We start from the raw sequence: 21,525 nt of genomic DNA, 5'->3' as shown, positions 1-21,525 counted from the left end.
GGACGGGAAGTACAATGGAGCTGGAATTCATGATTTGTATTACAATTATCTTCTGTGAGGGCCAAGTACAACTTTTTTCCTGACAATGCTGCCAACGGAGTTATAATCTATACCACAAGACTTTTCCAGAAGCATGTACATAGGAGTTCACTGAATAATCATTCCCTGAAAATAAACCAGACAGCAGGAACAAGTGAATGAGCTGTGCAAGAAGAATGCATGTCAGACGGACAGATGGACTCACCTCGTAACAGCAGGAAACAGTGGGAAGGAGACGGGTGGACAAACAACAGGAATAAAAATTTGGATGAACCATCTGACCTCATCAATCCTCCTTCACCCTTTTCACCCCCTTCCACCATCAATTAGCCAATGCCAGGAAAGATGTATCTGAATAGATTAAAATGCCTTTAGGAAATACCTGAAGGAAAGGTACTCCAAAGGTGACAGACTCTCTCTAAGATGTTCTGCTTGCTCCTGCCTGCTGGGTCTGTGCTCTTCTCTCACCCTTCTGTGGTTTCACTGGTCAATGTGGGCACAGGACTGGCAAAGCCCACCAGAGCCATAGGGCTTAAACCCTTGCTACTGCAGGCACCATCTCACAAAACCCTTTCTTAAACCACCATATTTGTTAAAAGCAGCTGTGTCTCCTTTAGCCTTTCACAGGATAAACAAACTCAAATCTTTTAGCCTCCTAAGTCAGGTCTCCATGGTCATTTCAGTGACCCTGCTCTGCACATCTCCTGCTTTGTGGGCATCCCTCTCCCAGACAGGTGGCAAGTGTCCCACTCATCTGGCCACTGCCCACAGTGTCATGGTCTGTCTGATGGGTCTGTGGTTGCCCAGGTCTCAGCTCCAGCTGTCCCGCCCTTTTCTGCATGTACTTGGGTGTGCTGGGATGATCTTCCATGCAGTATCCCCCTTGTGCATGGGGGATCCCTAACACCCAAGGAGAAGCCTACCTGGGGTATGATCTATATGGGAAACCCCAGAATCGTATGACACCCTCATAGGTGTCATAGGTGCTGGGTGCTGAATTACTACCAGTTGCCTCTAGTGATGGAAAACATATGATAGAGCATAAGGCCTATTGTATAATTCCTCCTCTTTCTGAACATACTATGTTTCCTAATGCCTCCTGGCCTCTGTCCAGTGAAGATCTGAGAAGATAAAAGCAAAATTAACTTCAGGAAACACTAAAAGCAAGGTGGTCAGCTCCTGTGGCACTTTAAGATTCTTCTTTAAGATCAACTTAGCCTTCAACCCATTTAATCAAACCTATATTCTTCACTTCTAAAATAATTTCTCTAGCATTTGTAATTCTGGAGAAAAGAACTGGAGATGTATACACTGCAGTTCTCAAGGCTAGAAATCAGAGGGCAAGTAAAAGCAACAACACAGATCAACATCTAAGGATCTTATTTTTAGTATAAAACAGTGACAGTATTTTTAGAGTCAGCTGCTCCTTAAATCTTAGAGGTTTACCCACACTAAGTAAAACTTAAACCACCAGGGTTTTAATAAGAATAGGTCAAACAGATTTTCTCTTTTTGATCAGTGTTTCATTCAGTCCTATGAATGACTATCATTGCTTGAGAAGGACTTGTAGTGGAAAAATATCCAAGTAATCAAACTGTAATCCAAACTGCCTTGCAAGAAGAAGGGTCCCTGATGCAGGAGAGCATTTGCAGTTGCTTCCCACCCCCAGATCTCTCTCAGCCCTGCACCTCTGCCTCAGCAGCCAGCAGGGAGGAGGCAAAGGCATTGCATGCCCAGGCTTTCATCAAGGGTAGGCAACAATAAGTCCATCAACCTCTAAAGCACACTAATAAATGTGTTTGGGGTGTTAAGCTGAAGATTGGAAGAGGAGAAACAAAGGTGGAAACTAAGTCAGGCCTCACAGTCATTTTAATGAATGACAGGGGACAGCAAAGGCTGGAAAGGGTGTACCCATCACAGCATCCTTGACAACACTGTATCCTCCTCACTGACACCAGCTGGTCCCCACAGCATCTCTTGTCTCTTGCTAGTGGTAATGGACCACGCTGAAGATCAAGGGCTCGAGGGTGGTATTGTAGAATCACAGAATCATTTTGTTTGGAAGAGTCACTCAAGATTGAGTCCAACTGTTAATCTAACACTAGCACTAAACCACGTCCCTAAGATCCTCACCTACATGTCTTTTAAATACCTCCAGAGACGGTGACTGAACCACTTCCTGGGCAGACTGTTCCAATGCCTGACAATCCTTTTCATAAAGAAGTTTTTCCTAATATCCAATCTGAACCTTCCCTGGTACAACTTGAGGCCATTCCTCTCAACCTATCACTCACTACTTTGGAGAAGAGACCAACACCCCCCATGCTACAACCTCCTTTCAGGTAGCTGTAGACAGTGATAAGGTCTCCCCTCAGCCTCCATTTCTCCAGGCTAAACAGCCCAAGTTCCCTCAGATGCTCCTTGTAAGACTTGTGTTCCAGACCCCTCACCAGCTCTGTTGCCCTTCTCTGAATTTGCTCAGCACCTCAAAGTATTGAGGAGCCCAAAACTGAACATGGTATCAAGGTCACGCCATTCACTTATATGCTAAAGAACCAGAAAACCTTATATGAGAGTCCATAAAACTTATTTTCACATGAACTGAGACTTACAGAGGCAACTCTCTGAGCAGCAGGATGGCATTTAACAGTCTCTTCCCTGCAGATTACCCAGTGTCTAATAGCAACCGAATTCAGCTCGTGTGGAAGTTCAGTATCTTGAAACTTCTGCCTGTTTCTCCAATTCAGCTGAAATCAGTCAGTGCCTTCCACAGTGTTGGGTGTGGGGGATAGACGGAGCGAGACAGCAGCATGATCACATACGTCTTGCATTCCTCGGATGACGGCCAAGGGGGAGAGGCACCTCAGAGAGCTGGTAGGGGTGTATGACCAGATTAGATAAGTGATTTCCCGCTGCTGAGAGAGGGAGACACAGTGCTGCTTTCAGCACTCCTGCTCCATTACAAATAAGTGATGTCATGACTTAAAAAAAAAGGTCTCCTACTATCTTACCCTCCTTCCCCCAAAGATTGCTGAAATGGTTTGTTGAGAAAGAATTAAGAGTAATAGAGATGAGAGGAAAGAGGAAGAGAAAAAGCAACAAGGCAAACTCTTTCTCTGATTTAAATCAGCTACAGAGCATCCTGGAAGAATGGTCAAAAAATTAACATGGTCAGAAAAATCAGAACAGTTACTTCTTCCCAGTGTGGTTTTTCAAGCATATTTAACATTTGAATATTTCCTTTCACTGCTTTCTGCCATTCAAACTTTTTTTTTTTTTTTTTCCAGGTCAAAAGTATTTTTTTCCTATAAAACATAAAAAAATTTCCTAAGGCAAACTATATTTCTGAGTCAATAATGTGTGGATATCTGAAGCAGGACCAAACGGAAAACAGAAAAACTAGGTGAACTTATGGAGCAGACCAAGTGTCTCAAGAGGTCCCCAAGAGACAAACTTGACCTGAGGAAGAGTTTATTCAGAACTGAACAGCCAGGATAGGGCTTGTGCACCATGGCACAGTCTGTGTGCTGCTCACAGGACACTTATAGTAGTGAAGACTGGTGAGCTGGGAACTCAGAAGAGTTACATATGGACCAGGGTGGCAAACACAGTTCTTTGCTGATTTTTTTTTTTTTTTCTGTAATAAAATGGTGGAAAAACATTTGTCAGGTCAAGAGGGTCCTCATTCAGCCTCAGGGGACCTGTTCCACAACAATTTAGGCTCCTGGATTGTGCTTGAAGAAGAGGATGTAGAAGCAAGGAAGGCACTAGATAATCAGGGAAGGAACAATGAATGAAAAGTAAATATCAAGAAATACTGAGCAAGGATGGATGGGCAAAAACGAAAGGAAAAAAAGTCAGAGTTTGAAGAAATAAATGCCCCTTTCTTGGCCTCTGTGATATGTGGAGGGGCCTGAGGTCAGATTTGAGGACTGCCCTTGACAATGCAGCTTCTGTTTCCCTTGATAGACAGTGGATCCAGCTGGGGAAAGTGATCATCCCTTCTGATTCCAACTCTGGGGGAGTCAAGAGCAGTTCCCTGCCCACTACATGAAGTCTTAATTGCCTGATCTGAGGGGCAGGGAGAGGGCAACGGGAAGGGGCCAAGGCCCTTGTTTATTGTTCCTTGACTCTCCTACCCACCAGTGAGCACTTCATTCCCTTGGGCGATGCTGCAGTCACTGTGCTGAGTCTTCAAAGAAGGCAGCAAGGGGTCTGGCAATGGTCATCTCCAGAGTCATGCCTCCCCAGAGTCATGCCAGCCTTTAGGTCTCTGCTTGGAGCAATTTGGTGCCTCTTCTCAAACATGGAAATTAAGCCTATGTAAAGGCTTTCAAGAGATAGACTGGGAGAGTCACCCTGAAAAAGTCCTTGGGGAAATGAAATAAGCTACCTACTGATGACGACGAGGGTCATTACTGGGTCTAACTCATCAGAGATCAAGAGTCCACTTCGGTCCTTATCCACTCGCCAGCCATTTGAAGGTAGTTCTTTATAAGGAGCTCAAGTGCAATAAGATTTAAGAAGGACTATGAGGGGAAAGGCAGAGACTGGAGGTTTAGGAAAGAATTAACAGGTCCTTTTGAAGAGTACCAGATCTAGCTTTGAAGCTGACCCTGCTTTGAATAGTGGAGTGGGTTGGATCAGAGATTTGAAGGGCAAATCTGAATTATTATTTGATTCCATGCTTCTATGGGAGAAGTGTGATTTTTTTTTTTTTCTATTCTCTTTTAGGACATTTATTGAGACAGCCAGCAAAATAAAGACTTTGATAAAGAAGTGCAAGTGATAATTGTTCTTGGTAATACCACCCAGTGCTGACAAGTCTGATACCAATAAAAAGAGGAAAATGAAGTGTTCATAGTACCACAGCTGCAAAAAATGACTTGCTAACTTTTCTGTTCCAGACACAGAATATGATCAGAATAAGTGTGCTCATGTGTAGTCCTAGGTAACTGGACAGCATCCTTTTGAAAAGAGAAGAAACATCTCATCAGAGGCAATGGGTCCTGAGAAAGTCTTCAAAACCACTGCATTAATACTTCTATACGCATGCACACACATGAGATGCAGGATCTACAGCTTTATAAACACACAAAATATCCAGTCATTCAAACAACATTCATCAACTTTCCTTATCCATCCAAGCACTTTTATAGCTCAGATGAGTATAAAACAAGCGTATGATGCCCTCAGAATCATCAGCTCATCTCTACATCTCTCTCTTCATATGCCTGCTTTCAAGTTAGGAACCTGCAGATGATTATTAAGAATCACTTCTCCTTTGACAACAGCATCCGAAGTCTCAGTCAATACTGAGACTTCATTTTCACAGACACTGCACCAACACAGAGAGGAAGGGACAGACCCCAAATATGAAGCGTTTTCAACTGAAATGAATGGCTGGTACAAAAGACTGAGAAACAAAAAATTTGTCCAATGCCTTGCAGATGACATCAGAAAACAGGCCATGAACCTCCTTACTATTCCTATGGACTTTCAACACATAAAAAGATTTTGCCATACATAGTGTGCAAGTTAAACCAAAGGTTTTAGGCTTAAATCAGGGTAAGCCATAAGATGTGTATAGCTGGTATGTAGAACATAACATCACTAACATGTACTGTGGCATACTGGCTTTGCACCTTTTCAGGCATGTATATATAAAGCTGTGATGTAGTCTTCCAATGGAAGAAATTACAAGTCCATGACCAGAACAGAAATTTCATTTTAAAGTGAAATAGTAACTGATTCTGCAAAGGTAGGGAGGACAAACAAGTGGCATAATAAGATATATTCATTTACAGTTTCCATAACTCTGTAAAATGGACATTTTAACACTCTTCATTAGTTCCTTTCTTCAAGAGAAGAAATATCCACAATTAGCTGTCATTAAGACCTCAGCCCTGTCCACAACCATTTCTTACAGCCAAATTCAGTTGTCACTGACCTGTTCCACTCGGATATCAAATTCTCCATTCACCTTCTTCCCCTGGAAATATTTGGCCCTGCAGAAGAAATGAGAGAGACAAACATGGTTAAAGAAAATTTTTGGCTTTCATTATATACTGTTTTTCTTCTGCATTTCCCTTTTCGCTGAAGAATTTCTATCCGGGTCACAGTATGTTTTCCTAATTCCTATCTTCTTTCAGCTTTCTGTTCTCCAGGAGAAACCTGCCAAGCCAGATGAAAACCACATTGGAAAGTTCTTCCAAGGCTTGTGACTTTTTCATTTTTATTGTCAAACTGAAAACCAAATGCTCTCCTAATCTTTTCCAGAGCAACAGCTCTAATAAATGATTCCTTGCTATATCTCATTTAATACTTAATCTTTATTCTGTAAAAGGAAGGGAGTAACATATGGCAGGACATTGGAAACAGCTCCTGATGTTAAGCAAGGATCTTTATCATCACAGCTGAAGTACTCGTGACGCCTATTCTTTTGCTCTCTCACTACAGAGCTGCATTTCAATTCAGTTTAGTCTTTCTGCTACTGATTTAGAGAAACAGCATCTGCACCTACAGTGTCACTAATGAAGGATCTCTTCTCCTCAACTGAGAAACTGTGTTTGCTTTGGAGTTGAACAGGGCCATGATAAGGACATAGACCTTCCTCCACCTCTGCTCCTAGCTGCCTATGCTATGCAGACAACAAAGCACTTGCAGAAGCATCAGTTGTTCATGAGAAGGGAAGGCAGGCATTTTTAGCTTTTTTATTCATGTTTGTGTATAATGCGCCTTGTATTGATCAGTCAGCAGGGAAGTTGCCATTATAATCTCCCCTGTGGATATTTCTCCCCAGTTCTTCCCCTCGCAAACAAGCTTGACAGAAGAAAACATGGATTTATTTTCTCAGACCTCTCCCCTAAAACTTCAGGAAGACCAAGAAGGTTCCAAAAAGCACTTCTATTTGGAAAGCATTGAAAACACAGTTAAGCCCTGCAAGAGTTGTTTCCAGAGACAAAAGTATCTCTCTGCATTTTGTTTCCAATTGGCAAAGACAGGACAGAATGAAGAAGTAAAGGAAAATGAGGGGAAGCCGGCTTTGCTCCCTATTTTATGGTGTTAGCAAAAAAAAAGAAACTGGCTCACATTTTTACTATGTGTCTATTTGTTCCAATAAAAAAGAGGAGACAGTAGGAAGGCAATTTTCCCCATGGCTGAAACACACCGGTTTTCAGCTGAATGCTCCCCTCCCCCAGAAATGTAAATTAAAAAGTTGTTTTGTTTTGTCATGCTGGCTCACAAACAAGTCAGAAGTTTTTTTGTTTTATTACAAAAAAAGACATTAAAAAAAATCTAAAGTTTTCCACTTAGCTCTAATGAGGGTACCTGAAGGCTCTATCACTCTTCCCTTCCCAGGCAGCCTATTCATCAGCAGGATGCTAATAAGATCTCTGCATAGATGTTAATGAGAGACCATGTAGCAGCCAGGTGTGACCAAGGCCAAGAGGCTCAAACAACCTTTGCCCAGTAGAAAAAGCAGAACTCTGGCCATTTCCCCTCCCCTTTTGAATTTATGAGTGTTGCGTGTAGAAAAACAACTGAGCAGACAAGCTGAGACACCATGCCTCTAACAATAAACAGGAACGCTGAATTCACTTAATCATTCCATCGTCTTTCTAGAAGCATGGCTCTATAGGGTCTGGCAACATTCCTCGCTCCTAAACATTGGGGATATTCCAGGAACAAGCAACTTCTAAAAAAGTGGAATAGGCTTTAAGTGGGCCCACAGGAGCTGGTCTGTAATGTGAGGCACACTATTCACTGGTACAAGCTTATTTCTTATTCCCAGCACAGTCATAATGTATACTCCCTACCCACATTTACGAAACACACTTCCTCTGTCTATAGCCTCTCCTCTTTGCTGACCAGCTGTTTGCAAACTCCTTGGTGCTGCTTTGCTTCAGCTTGTAACGAAGTGTGATTAACCACAGTCTTCACCCCTGTACAGATGGAGCAAAGAAGCTTCCACTGGCTAGTCCAGGAAATTGGCCTTCACAGGGCTAAAAATTTCCCTCTCCCATCTCTACAATACTGGCTCTGCTCATGAATAGTCACAGAGGGCACAGCCAGTGTAAAGATTTGTTACACACGCCTTCTTATCCCTCTTTTCCCACAGTTTGTCCCATCCCGTATCTCAGATAACTTTCTTTTAACAGTGCAATATATCACTTTCTTTCAAAGACAGTCCCCAAGGAGGGTTAACCTGCTCCAGGTGTCTCTGAAGACTACAAGTGCTAAGCAATTTGCAGCCAAATATTATGGTCAGCACATCATTTTGACATGGCTCAGGGTAAGAATGAAACACTTCTTACTGAAACATCTCTGAAATGGATGGAGCGATATTTTCAATTCACACCTGGGGTTTTGGAGCCTCTGAGCAGTAGAGGCTATCATGTTGAAATGAAAAATGGCTTTAGCCTCACCCTGGAGCTCCTGAAATCTCAAGCAAGCTGGAATAATTACTTATGCTGTGGAAACATCATGATACTTCCATTGTAAGAGGGGGAGTCTTGTGGTCAGTATTTTACAATTTGTGAAATGGCTTCTGGTTCCTACAGTGGATATGGGATGGAGGAAAGGAAGACCACACTTCTCCGCTGGGGATGCAGAAGAAAGATAGAAGTTTCTGGCAGGTGAGACTGTGTAAGACATTTGTGGATGCTCTGTACCCCAAAACTACCTGAGCAAGGCTCTTCCAGACCTCTGCCTAGGAAGTGACTTGCTGCACAGTTATCTAGGCAGCTTGTAGTGCAGCAGGGGAGCAGCACTCAGAAGACGAGAAGAGGGTGGTGAAACACTGGCCCAGTTTGCCCACAGAGGTGGTAGATGCCCCACCACTGGAAACACTCAAGGTCAGGCTGGATGGGGCTCTGAGCAACCTGATCTGGTTAAAGATGTTCCTGCTTGGGTTGGACTAGATGGCCTTAGAAGGTCCCTTCCAACCCAAACTATTCTATGATTCTATGACCAGTCAAAAGCCTTTCTGGGGAGTCTTAGAAGTGTCCTCATTCACATCCAACACACCCAACTGCCAGCGATCGGAGGAGCCACTCTTCACATCAGGTTAGGGGGCTGTTTGGCATCCCCAACAGCTTAGTACATTGAGCAAGGCACTGGACACATGAACCCAGCCCCCTTCCCAGTCAGCCTGCAGCACTGACCACTGCTTGGCTGGCCATCCCGTTATTTTAAAGCATGTCAGATGTTCAACCCGCCGCAACACAAAGTTGTAATTTGACTAAGCAGGGTGCAGACGGGGTGGAACACTTGCTGTGATCTCAGTAAATTAGCACATAAACATGTTTTGACTGAAGAAAACTGCAGGGCCGTGCTAAAGAGCAGTTCCTGGGTGGGATTTACAGTGCTAGGCAATGCATTTAAATGTGGCCGCACCAGCTGGGAGGGAGGAAACACCGTAATAAACAGCCAAAGGTCTGCCCTCACTTCCAGGGAGAAAGCTTGCCTTGAAACTCTTTCCCTTTGTGATGAAGAAGCCTCATGTTCTGGAAAAGGACATATTTTCTGGGTACAAGGGCATCAGACAAACAACTTCTGCTTTCTGCCTCAGCACTGACATGATTACAGGGCCAAAAGAAACCTGATGCCTCTTCTTATGAAGTAATTTGGAAAGAATAAAAGCTTATTTTCCAGAGCTGCCATGAAACAGTCCTGGTCTGCCTCAGCAGTTGTGGCTGGAGGAAGTGTATACACAATTTTCTGTCAGATACGGAGTGTATCCTTACTAGCAGCAGGGATAAACAAATGATGAGTTCACCTCCAATCATTTACTTAGGAGCTAATTCACAAAAAGTCCATGTATAACATTATTGCCCATAGGTGTCTGCAAAGCATCTGTCTGAGAAAGGGATGTCAGCACTGACGCAAGGCTGCAAAAACACCTGTAAGACATTTGAATACCAGACTTTATCCCTCTGGTGTCACCGAGAGCTGGGACAGCTTGTACTGCACTTACGTGAGGGCTCCCCAAATTGTCATGTTCCCTTGCCCTTTGTACTAATGCCTGTAGTCTACAAACACAAGGATTCAGTCCTTATGAGGCATCAAGTCCCCTGTCAAAGCCTCACATGTCACCAGGCCCAGAGGAGGTAGAACTGGGCCAGTGGGCTACAGGCATGGGAGCTGGGGCCAGCGGACTACAGGTATGGAAGCTGAGGCCAGCCTGTACCACTGCACTGCTCCTGCATCATGGGGAAACATGGCACAAGAGAAACAATTCCCACACGTGGAGTAGGGGTTTCCAGAATCAGCAGCAAAGGGACAAAACTCACAGGGCACTTCTGTTAAGAAAGCACAGATTACCTTGCAATTTTTCTCTGTACAATAAATAACCAGTTACATCTGTCTTGTTGTTTTTCTGCTTTTTTTTTTAAAAGAAAAGTAGGTGCAATAAATGCTCAACCCATCAGCCAGTACACATGCTCAGCACAGGAATCCAGGAGCAGCTATTTGTGCAGAGCTTTTACTCTCTTCTGGAGTTGTTTCTTCTCTCTTCCCTCTGCTATTTTTTTCCTCTTGATGAAAAGAAGCATGTCCAAGCTTCTTCAGAGGACTGCTTCAGTGTTTTCCCCTGGCTCTGTGGGAAACAGAGACACTGGGAACACAGCAGGGAACAGCACAACTTCTGCCGGGGTGGAAGATGGTCTGCACGGGTGAGGAATAGGAAAAGATGCCCAAGTATTAAGCATCAGCTAAAGAAAGTGCCCAGGGATGTCTTCTCCAGGCACAGTGCCAGTAGACAGAAGCCCATGTAAGAAATGGTGCAGAACACTGGCCTCAGCATCAGGAAAGGAATAACCAGGAAGGACAGGAGATTTGAAGTGATCATGATGACCTGGAGGAGTGCAGTGATTCAAAGATTAAAGCTATTCATGCCAGTCTATTCATTAGCTGGGTGAGGCAGAGGTTGTGACACGTTACACAGCTTTAAACACAGGTTGGTATTTTGTATTAAATTCATGAGACTTCTTCAGGGTATCCTATAAAATGGCTCCTGTATGAAGCAATTTTCTAGGATAGGAGGAGATCAAAGAAACATAGCTCAAATCTTCCTGTGAGAGACCTCAGCGGAGCTGACATATGTCATCACAATTGCTGGTAGTATGTCTTGGAGTAGCTGGGAAACCATCCTTCAGACAAGCAAATAAGCCTGAGCTCAAATCCCCTGTGATTCAAATAAGTCTGGGCACTTTTTGGGGCATCACTGTTTGACAGAGGCCTTGAGATACAAACTCCAGAGAAGGAGCAAATTTCACCCCAGAAATGGGCTCAGTGTCACTGAACAGTGTACCAAAGAGAGGCACTGCAATATTGTAGTGGCAAATTCCTCCAAATCCTCTGACTGAGCTTATGCCTCTGGTGTAAGACATGACAAGTATAAAAGCCAAGCCAGATTTTGGATGGTGACCACTTCTCATCTGGAGTGGGAAGCAACCTTTCCCGCCCTGCAGAGGAGCCAAAGCAAAACATGCTGAGGAGAGGGGAAATGTGTTGGACTCTTGGGGAGGGGTGTGCAAGGGAGTGGGTAGAAGAAAGAGGGGGAGAAATGGTGAAGAAGAGACATGGGTAAATAAACTAAAAGGGATGCATGCATAAATTCTGGAATGATCTGAATTACTTCCCTGGAATCACATTACACATATTTCTCTCAAGGCCCTTGAGAAAATATGGCATATAATTTATTTCTGGATCAGCCTGGAAAAGGAGAAGCTGAAAGCCCCTGCATTGGGTGTGGGGGACCTGGGGGAGGGCAGAGTGGGGGTGAACCACTGTATGAAATCCCCGCGTCAAAGGGCCTGGGGGCCCAAATGATGCACAAGGCACTCACTGTATGTCCGCATTGTCTCCTTCATAAAAGGGGCTGGGACTGGGAAAAAGGAGACAGTTTCCAGGATACTGGCCAGCAGCCTCTGGAATGTCCCGACCCCCCCAGACCCTACACGCTATAAAGGCACTGGAGAGGGGGGAGAAGAGATACATTTGTGCCCTTTTTTCTTCAGGGGTGAAAACAAGGAAAGTTTTCCTTTCAGGGCCCAGCCCTCAAGCCCTTCTCTGTTTCTCCCCAGATCAGCAATTCCTAACTCCAAGCAGTAAGAACTTTTGAGATGGTCAAGTCCCGACTGCCCAGGGAAGAGAAAAATCGCTCCACAAATGGAGAGATCTACAACCTGCTGGAGCTTTTATCCACATCTGCTTTGGCCCAGAGACCTTTATGCACTGTTCATCTGTGGGATGGGCTGGTTAGTAGTTAATATTTATTCTGTAAGAGTTCCTTAGGCCAAGGGTGGGGGTGTCAGGATGCTAAAGGGTGGATAAGCATGATGGATATCTGCTTCAACACCTCAGAAACAAGTTCTTAACTACAGGCTAAATGGACCAGAGGCAAGTGCTGAAAGAAAGGGTACCCATACTGTACAGACAGACACCAAGAGGTAAAGCTAAGTTTTAGGTTGGGTCAAAATACCCTAAATTCACTGATGCTTTGCCAGGAACTCCACAAGAGTTCTAGGTCCAGCCCTGGGGTACAAATATTGCTGCACTGAGCACCATGACTTCCCGGGGCAAGGTCATCTTGCTCTTGGTGCTATCATCACCTGGTTTGCTAGAGCCACTGAATTGAGAGGCAGCTCAGCTGTGCTGCAGGTGGTTCCTCGGTGTCTGAGGTCAGATCATGGGAACAGACTGTCTTTGTTGCCTTCTGGGAAGAACCACAAGATCCAGCCTGCTCTGGTTACTGTAAAACAACCCTGGAGGCATTATTAGTTATGGGATCACACTAAGGAAAGAAACGCCTCTCCTGAAGAGGTTTCTGTCGGGTTGGGATGGTGGTTTGTTTTCTTTTCTTATTTGGATAAAGGAAGTCCTCATGGTGAGGTCCTTGATGAGGTCGAAGGTCCCACCCTACAGGGCTGGAAGGATTTTCTTGGCTTGGAGGCACACAGAAAGGGAAGCTTTAGGGCAGGAAGGGAGAAAGGTTTTGTAAATCTTCTTTTGTGAGTCCTCACTTTCTCTCAAGGAACCAAAGGCCTGTTTTTGGGGGAGACCTGGGTTGGCAAGCCACCAGCACTTTAACAATCGCAGAAGCAACCATTCAGGCTGCTCTTCTATTCAAGGAACTATGGGGTCCCACACAATACCAGCCTCCCAGCATCTTCCTGTGCCACCTCCTGCTCATGAAACGGGGGTAATCAAAGCCATCCCCCACCAAGAGAAGAAGCACTAGTTAGTGCAGTGCTATTGCTTTTGGGCACGGCTTTTTGAGCATCTCTGAGCTGCCAGAATAGGAATGACACTTTGCTGTAGGTCTCATCCCCCACCCAGGCTACATCGCGGTCACATTCCTCCCAGCCACAAAGAGCTGAGAGGGGGTGGTTGGGGGGCTGCTTTAAGTACAACAGGAGGCAGCAATTTTATTTTGCATATTGTCAAAATAGTACATTGCTGGAACATTTCTACATCGCTAAATCTAGATAGTATGGCCTGGAGCTACATGTGAGGGGTATCATTTTGTCGAGGATTGTGCAATATTTTATTCCAGCCCACTTCTGCCCTCCCTGAACTTGAAGAGCAGGGAACCAGGCTAACTCAAACCAACACTGGGGCAGGGCTGCTGGCTTTCAAGAAGAAATCTGGCTCACAATCCTTGAGAAATACATCTGAGGGATTTTTTTTAATATGTATGAAGCTAGGCAGGACTTTCTGAGGTTAAATTCTATGCATTTATAGGACCTCTGGTAAAGCAATTAAGGTCCCAGATTTGACTTGCATTAGCATATTTATAACCTGGTGAGGAATGTTTTCCATATTCCTTGTATCTATTTTTGTAATGATACTAATCCTTTACATTTCTGTATCACCTTTCATTCAGGAGGACTAGATCCCAAGTTGCTTTACATATGCAAGACAAAAATACAGGCACACAGACATAATGGTGATATAGCTAAACCAGACTGGGAAGCAATATGGTAAATGCAATTTATTGAATATCTTTGACAGCCTTACCTCCTTTTCACCCCATGCCTGTATGTTAAGAAACACAGAAACCCCTCATGCTGCTTCCAAGCATGTGTATATGAACACACACATGTTTAACACAAACCTGCCTTCTCTTTCCCTAAAGCGTAATTTTTGCCCTCAAGTCACACTTGGCATGAATTATAGGAATAGAATTATTCAGTCCTGGGTAGACATGGCTAAAAGATGAAAATGTATTTTTTTTTAGCCAGCCTTGTGAAAACATAAATTTTACTTGCAAGTTTTTTCAAAGTATACCTCCATAGTTACATAAAACTTGTGAGACCTTAAAAAGTCACCCCCATATAGTAAAAGCTAGTTCATAGTAATTTATTGTCAGTTACCACCATGTTAGATGATTTTGGGCCTCTTATCAGACAATATGGACAAAACTTTGAAATTTCACCTGCAAACTCCTGACGTTAAGCTTGAAGTATCAATTCTGAAAAATAATAATACTAATAAAGTTAAGTTATAATGAAGTCCGTAGCCAAATCTAGTCCAAAACTTCCCATTAAATTTAATTGATTTAGGTACAGTAATATTCATCTGAATGGCAGTCTTAGTAAATAATTTTCAGCCTACTGAAAACACAAAATCACTCATGGCACTCGCTGAATGCTTTTGAAAATGAATTCCTTGAAAAAAATAGAGTCCAGGAAGATCCATGTTACTAAAATTCAGTACTCGACTGTTATTACTTGACCAATTGTATTTTTTGACAAATGACATATTTAAGGCTTAATATTATCATGTACTATCAGAAGTAAAAATGGTTTTGGTTTAATAAAAAAGGGTTGATAATTTCCTCCAAACAGTATAAAACAGTAATCCTGTCAGGTCAGACCATACTTAGACCTGAATTGTGACATTATTGTTATACAACGAGCCATTTCATATGTCTTAAGAGGATTTTATTCAGTATTAATCACAGTTTTTCTCTTCTTTCATGTTTAAATTTTTGGAGACAGTAAAGTAAATGAGGAAACAATAATGCGATTTTGTGTCTCCTAAAGTATTCTCTGTAGCTTTTTTTTTCTGTGAAATATGGCACAATCCTCACATGTAGAACAGCCACATATAGGGCACAAGTATTTTGTGCAAGACAGCATGTAACACTTTTAGCACATGAAACAGCCTGAAATATGGACAAAACATACCAATGGCTTTTAAAAATGACATGAGATATTTCCCAAATGAAACCACAATATCTAACAAATGCAACAAGAACAACTTTGTTATGTTGTCTGGTCCAAAAAGCAATGTTTTTAGCATATGTTGTTAATAGGAGCCTTAACTGTGCTTGATCACTTCCCAAATAAGCTGTTTAAACACAAAGCATTAGGCTAGAAAGCTGAGCGCTTTTGCAGAGGACGGGGGTTAACAATTCACAGTACTAAATCCCATTTGATCTGCTGGGAAATTCAACCCAGCAAGAGCATGATTTTACATAATAGCATGGTGGGCGAGGAGGTTGCCAGAAGTGGGATGTTTTCCTCCTGGCTGAGCCCAGGCTGCCAGAGCTGGCCCATCTGCCATTACACAGAGTCCTGCCATCCCCCTTCCTCACGGTCCTGCTCCCTTTTGCTGTGTGTTTGCACGTGCACACGTGTGCGTGTATTCACGTCTGAGCTCTTTATTTCTGGAAGCTGCTGTAGGTGAGCTGTGGATGCATTTTTGGAAGTCTCCCAAGGCACAGATACTTCCAGCCCAGAAGAATCATAGAATAGCTTGAGTTGGAGGGGACCTTCAAAGATCATCTAGTCCAACCCCCTGCCATGAGCAGGGACATCTTCAAACAGATCAGGTTGCTCAGAGCCCCGTCCAGCCTGGCCTTTAATATCTCCAGGGATGGGGCATCTACCACTTCTCTTGGCAACCTGTGCCAACACCGTCATTGTAAAAAATTTCTTCCTCATGCCTAGCTTGAATCTTGCCTCCTTTAGTTTAAAATCATTACCTCTTGTCCTGTTGTAACATGCCCCACTAAAAATTCTGTGCCCATCCTTCTTATACTCTCCTTTTAAGCACTGAAAGGCCACAATAAGGTCTCCCCGGAGCCTTCTCTTCTCCAGGCTGAACACCCCCAACTCTCAGCCTGTCCTCACAGCAGAGCTGTTCCAGCCCTCTGATCATTTCTGTGGCTCCTCTGGCCCCTCTCCAACAGGTCCATGTCTCTCCTGTGCTGAGGCCTCCAGAGCTGGACACAGGACTGCAGGTGGGGTCTCACCAGAGCAGAGCAAAGGGGCAGAGTCACTGAAGAGAAGCAAAGTTTGTCCCTAGCGTAGTCACGCATAGATACATTTACTGCTGTGGGTGCCTCTGAGGGCTGCCTGTCAAATCCAAGAGCATAAGGCAGCTGTACAGGTAGTATTTTCCCCTTGTGCACATCCTGCATGTGGCAGGTTCGCTGTGGCCTTCCTTGCAATGCATTACAGCAGGGTCTTGGAGAAGGATGGAAAATTTGTGAAAACGTTGCCACTTCAACAGAAAGCTGGGTGAGTTCCCTTGCTTTTAATAGAACGTACCTTTCTTTTACTGCTGCTAATGCAGAAAGTAGCTGATCATATTTTGTGGAGCTCACATAATTTTTATAGTACTCTGGTTTTGGAATAAACCAGAGAATATTGCATGTCAAGAGTGGTAAGGATTTTATGGAGGAAGACAGGCCACAGTTTCCCATGGATGCTCTTTGCTTTCTCCAGACCTCTGAGAGACGTTGAGTGCTGTACTGTACCATCAGAGACATAGCAGCTCCTTAAAATTAGAAAGGATTGCCATTTGTCACTATAAAGTGCATTCAACATGCACTCGCCTATTTGGCTTGTTAGAGCATTTCAACATGCACTTGTGCAACACCTCGTCCTAATCCACAATCGTTGCTCTTTCCCTCTGCTATAATACAAACAGTGATGATAAATTAATGTCTGGCTTGGCAGTATTGCTGCAGTCTCCAATTATGAGAAAGTGTTTTCACTTAGAGAAGAGAAATCAAATAGGAGATTCCACTGTCTCTCACCCTTCCTGTCTCTGAACAAGCTAGTCCTTGTTGTAAACCACATGTAACTTGCTGGGAGGGTGGGGGCAGGGAGGCATTGTGGAAGGCAGGCACCCCACCCACAAAAAAAAGGTAGCTCTTTCTTGGGGATATTTTCTATTAGAGTTAACTATTTCAAAAGGAAAAAGACAGGGTTTCTTGCAAACCAAATAAAGGGGTCTCACAAGTAGCAAGAACCAGAGCAGGCAGAGGTGAAATGCATCGCAAACACGATGCTTCTTCCAAACAAAAAATCACAAGCACAGAAGTAAAAACAGGTTGCTGTTCATCCTCCAGACTCTGAGACTGTTTCTGTATGTGATGTGGAGTAGACAGCCAGAATACCTGGAAAACCAACTTCTTCGGCTGTGCTCTCACTGCTGCCTAAGGCTGGTCAGCTTGAGCTCACATAACACCCTGGCTGAGACCACGGTAATGCCTGGCGTTGCTCAGAAGTACCTTACCAGGAATAAACATCTGTGGAGCCATGGAGCCACTGCTCTCCACTGCTGCTTTTAAGGACTCCCTGAGTTTCCTGGAGACATGAAAATCAACTGCCAAGTAGCACGCTTGGCCTACTGGAGTGGTAGCACTGGCATGCTCTCTCAGAAAGGACCCCGTATTACCTTCAGGCTGGAGAAGTTTCTAGGCATGTGTTTTTGTCCATGCTACATAGAAATATGTGGCAGACCAGGGTTAGTAATGTTGTTTCCTGGGTTTTCATGTCATACATATGTCAGGATATGATAATTAATTCATACACTAATTTTATTCTGTGCCCTCACAACCCTAGGCAGAGTGAAGGCAAGGAACCTTTGCAGGCGGCATTATTTTATATCTGCAAGCCTGCGGGGAAAGGCAGAGAGCTGGGAGGAATGAAGGGGGTGCCTCATCACGTATAGGAACTGCTGAGTTAGAGACAGCAAAGGGATAGCCAAGACAACAGGATGCATAGAGTGCTTACACATGATTGACAGAGGGAAGGCAGCACAGGTAGCCATACCTCCTCTTTACATCTCCCAGCTGCTGTTCCTTGGGCAAGCTCAGCTCACGGACCTTGAAGTCTGCATGACAGAACAGCAGCTGGGAGATATAAAGGCAGGGATCTGAATGCAGTGTGTGTTTTAAAAGATGAAGACACTGCAAGAGAGTCTAACCCCTCCTCTTCCTTTCCTCTGCCCAGACTACCTTGAGCACCATTAATCTCAAGGAAAAACTAGCTTGGCCTTTGGGCTAGGGCTTTCCTCTCTGATTACAGTGTTTGAACTAAGCAGTGCTGGCTAAGCCCCAGATGCTAGAGCTGTACATTAGAGGCACTCCCATCCCCAGCTGGAGAATGCGATGTTAAGGGACTGCCACCTGGCAGCATCTTCAAGGAACTGCAAAAACGCTGAGCAGAGAAGGAGGTTGGTGAGCATCAGCCTGCTGGGAGAACTGCAGGTGCAGGGAGGAAGAAGAGATCAGGGTTGAGCCAGACTGGGGTTGCCAACTGAACCATCTGGCATTAGGAGACTGCTACTGTGATAAAAGACACTGGACTGGTGAAACATTTGATACAATAACCACCTTATTGGGGACTTTCCCACTCAGTTAAAAATGTGTTTTTCCTTTGAAAAAAAAAAACCACCTTTTTTTTTTTTTTTCCTCTTGTTTCAAGCTGGCTGAAGAAGTCTGACCTAGTTGTACTCAGATATTGCCCCTTTTTATGTAAGAGCCAAGCTCTCGCTTTGTGAAGATACACTGGGGATGCAGGCCTCACCTTGTCCCTGTTCTCCTGGGAAAGCAGAGAAGACCAAAGGTGATGACTTTACTGAAGAGTGGTGTGAGATGAAAAGAACATTAAAATAATCTCCCTTGGCCAAGACCTGGTAACCCAACTTGTTTCAATTTGAAATATTCAATATGCCTCTCCTACCTTTTTTTGTTGTTGTTGTTTTAAATGTTTCAAGCTGGCACATGAAGCAATAAGCATATCTTCAATACATTCTTAGGATTTTCCCCAAAATGAGTCTCTTGGCTGGCTTGCCTTAAGCTTTTTAAACCAGGCAACTTTGAAACAGAGCACACTACAAGCAGTAAGTCAAATTTCTAACATTTCAGAAGACTTCAGTTGTCCTACTCTTTGGAAAGCATCCTCTGCTGCCCAATATCACAGGAAACAAACTTCCAAACTTTTGTTTGTAAACAGACACCTGCACAAACAAGACAAATTTGGGCCTTAGCTGATCCTGAGTCTTTTGCCAACAGCCACTATGCTTAACAACTAAAGGGCCCTTGACCAGCGAATGAACTCCAGTCATTACTATTGGCAGTAGTAGCTTGGGTTATCTTTTCATAATTTATGTATAAATTTGCACACAGAGAAAAGGTCAAAAGAGATTAAGAGCTGGAGAGATTGAGTCCATTTTCATTTTTAGAGCCAACACACACAGTAGGCAAAGGTCCTGAACCACATTACTAAGACAGCTTCAGCTGTGACCTCTTATCACCCTTGCTAGATGTGACAGCTGAGCTAAGCCTGCTGAGCCAAGAATGCCGTATGTGTGCTCATATATTGAGGCTATGAAGAAGTCTGCCAGTGAGTACCAAATAAACACCTTTTTTTCAGGAGAGATATGAGAAAAGCCTACTCTGCCATTTACACAAGTCACTGGAGAGACACTGACCTGGGTCCAGTTAGTGACCTAGATGTGTAAATATCTGCGTACCCCCACCAAGTGCCCTGTGCTTCCCAGATCACTCTCATCTTCCAAACTTTATGGAGCTGAATTCAGCAGGGAGGACTGTGATGACTTACCATTCCGTGTGCGCATCATCAATCACCAGGAGGATCTTGGGTTTCGGAGCCGCAGGTGGTGTGGGGCTGGTGGAGTGATCAATTAGCCCTGCAGCAGCTTGCGTGGTTTGCTTCATGGCACTGGAGATGGAGCTGAAGATGCTGGTGCCAGCAGAGGAAGAGAGCGAGGGCTGCGGTGGCTGCGGATGCTTTCTCTCCATGGCAGGAGAAACTGGGGAGCTGGTGGAGTTGTCAGGTCGCTGCAAGTCCATCATGTAGCCATTGGGCAAATTTGCCACAAAACTACTGTCTGAGAGACGTCTCCGGAGGAAATTCATTGTTGCAGTGTTGTGTGGAAACCTTCTCAGCAAGCGTGGGGCTGAACACAGGTGTCACCAGTCCTGAGGAAGGTTTCTGTGTGCGTGTAGTGTACCTCCTGGCAGTCCAGGCAGGTGGGCTTTCCCCCTTGAAATCTTGCAGGAGAAATATGCCTCGGTTTTTCAGATGTGTTTTCTTTATCTCCTGTGGGAAGAGAATCAAAGACATGTATGTGAGATACATATCATGAGTCTGAGATAAGAAAAACTCTTGGCCTTTTAAATGAGTACATTAATCAACAGTGAGAGGAAAAAAGTACTACTGGCTTCTATGCAGTAAAATACACTGCTACAGCCAAACAGATTCATGGTTCTCTCTCGTCCCAAAACATTTTCTGGTCAGGGCAGATGGGCTTGCACTAGCTTAAGGACTAACAATTCGATAACTGTTCACTATGCAGAAATAAAAATTATTCTAGCCATCAGTGTTAATTTTCAAGAGAGAGACAGCTTATTTCTGGCATTTTGTGTGTTAGAAATAACACATGCTTGTTACAGAACAACTGGAAAATGATCCAATAGAATAAAAAGTTGTATCATAATTGGCAGGCTTGTAAGAAGGCTCTGAATTTAAGGAACAAACATCCTAAATTCCAATAGTATGTATAAAATAAATAGCAGAAAAATCCCCACACATATCTTGATCAAGTTCAGTGGCAGCTTCAAACTACTATTTTCTGTCCTTGCTATTCTCTGCACTCAAAATTAGACCTTGAGCCAGGTGCATGCTGGTGGTTGCTAGACATAGCAGACTACATGATTTTACAAGTTCACTTGAAGGGTTTTTGCAGGTACTTAAAGCCAGACATTTGGCTGTCTGATCCTTACACACTCCCCCCCCCCCCCATTGGATATTTTGTTTTGTTTTAAGAAGAAAGTTCTCTTACTGTGCTCATCTTTTCCAGTGAGGAAATAAACACGGTGAAATGTAACTATCTGGCTCTTCTCCCTTGACCATAGTATGATGACTTTGTTTTTACCCAGAACACTTTTTTCAGCAGTTAAATAATATCACAGAGTTAGTAGCTACTTTAAAATTTATTTTTTTCACTTGCAGGCACAGCCCAGAAATGAGATTTCTACAGTAATTCCCCAAACCTTTTATCTGCTGAGACAGCCTTGAGTCTTGACCTGAGGCTGGTTGGTGAGGTTTAGGGGGAAAAAAACAGAAACATATTGCTGATAAAACATAAATGTTTCTCAAGACAGATCAAGATATCAAGATATATGATCAAGGTATCTGCAGCAACAGAAGTGAG

The 21,525-nt window shown here is 43.8% G+C and overlaps 1 protein-coding gene across 2 annotated transcripts in view; it reads right to left on the bottom strand.

Annotated features, from left to right (window-relative positions):
• SYN3 (synapsin III) overlaps positions 1-20,227 on the bottom strand; it is a gene marked incomplete at both ends in the record, with an annotated part of 177,939 nt that extends 157,712 nt beyond the window's left edge. For both annotated transcript variants that reach the window (XM_080346313.1, XM_080346314.1), the window contains 2 exons: positions 5,990-6,047; positions 19,911-20,227. In XM_080346313.1, coding sequence (XP_080202439.1) covers positions 5,990-6,047; positions 19,911-20,227 — 375 coding nt within the window. The remainder of the gene's footprint in view (positions 1-5,989; positions 6,048-19,910) is intronic.
• Positions 20,228-21,525: the final 1,298 nt, after the last annotated feature.

The sequence above is a fragment of the Nesoenas mayeri genome (genome assembly GCF_963082525.1).
Source record: "Nesoenas mayeri genome assembly, chromosome: 1".
Lineage (NCBI taxonomy): Eukaryota > Metazoa > Chordata > Aves > Columbiformes > Columbidae > Nesoenas > Nesoenas mayeri.
Note: the sequence above shows the minus strand (reverse complement) of the source record. Positions and strands in the feature narration are given on the sequence as shown.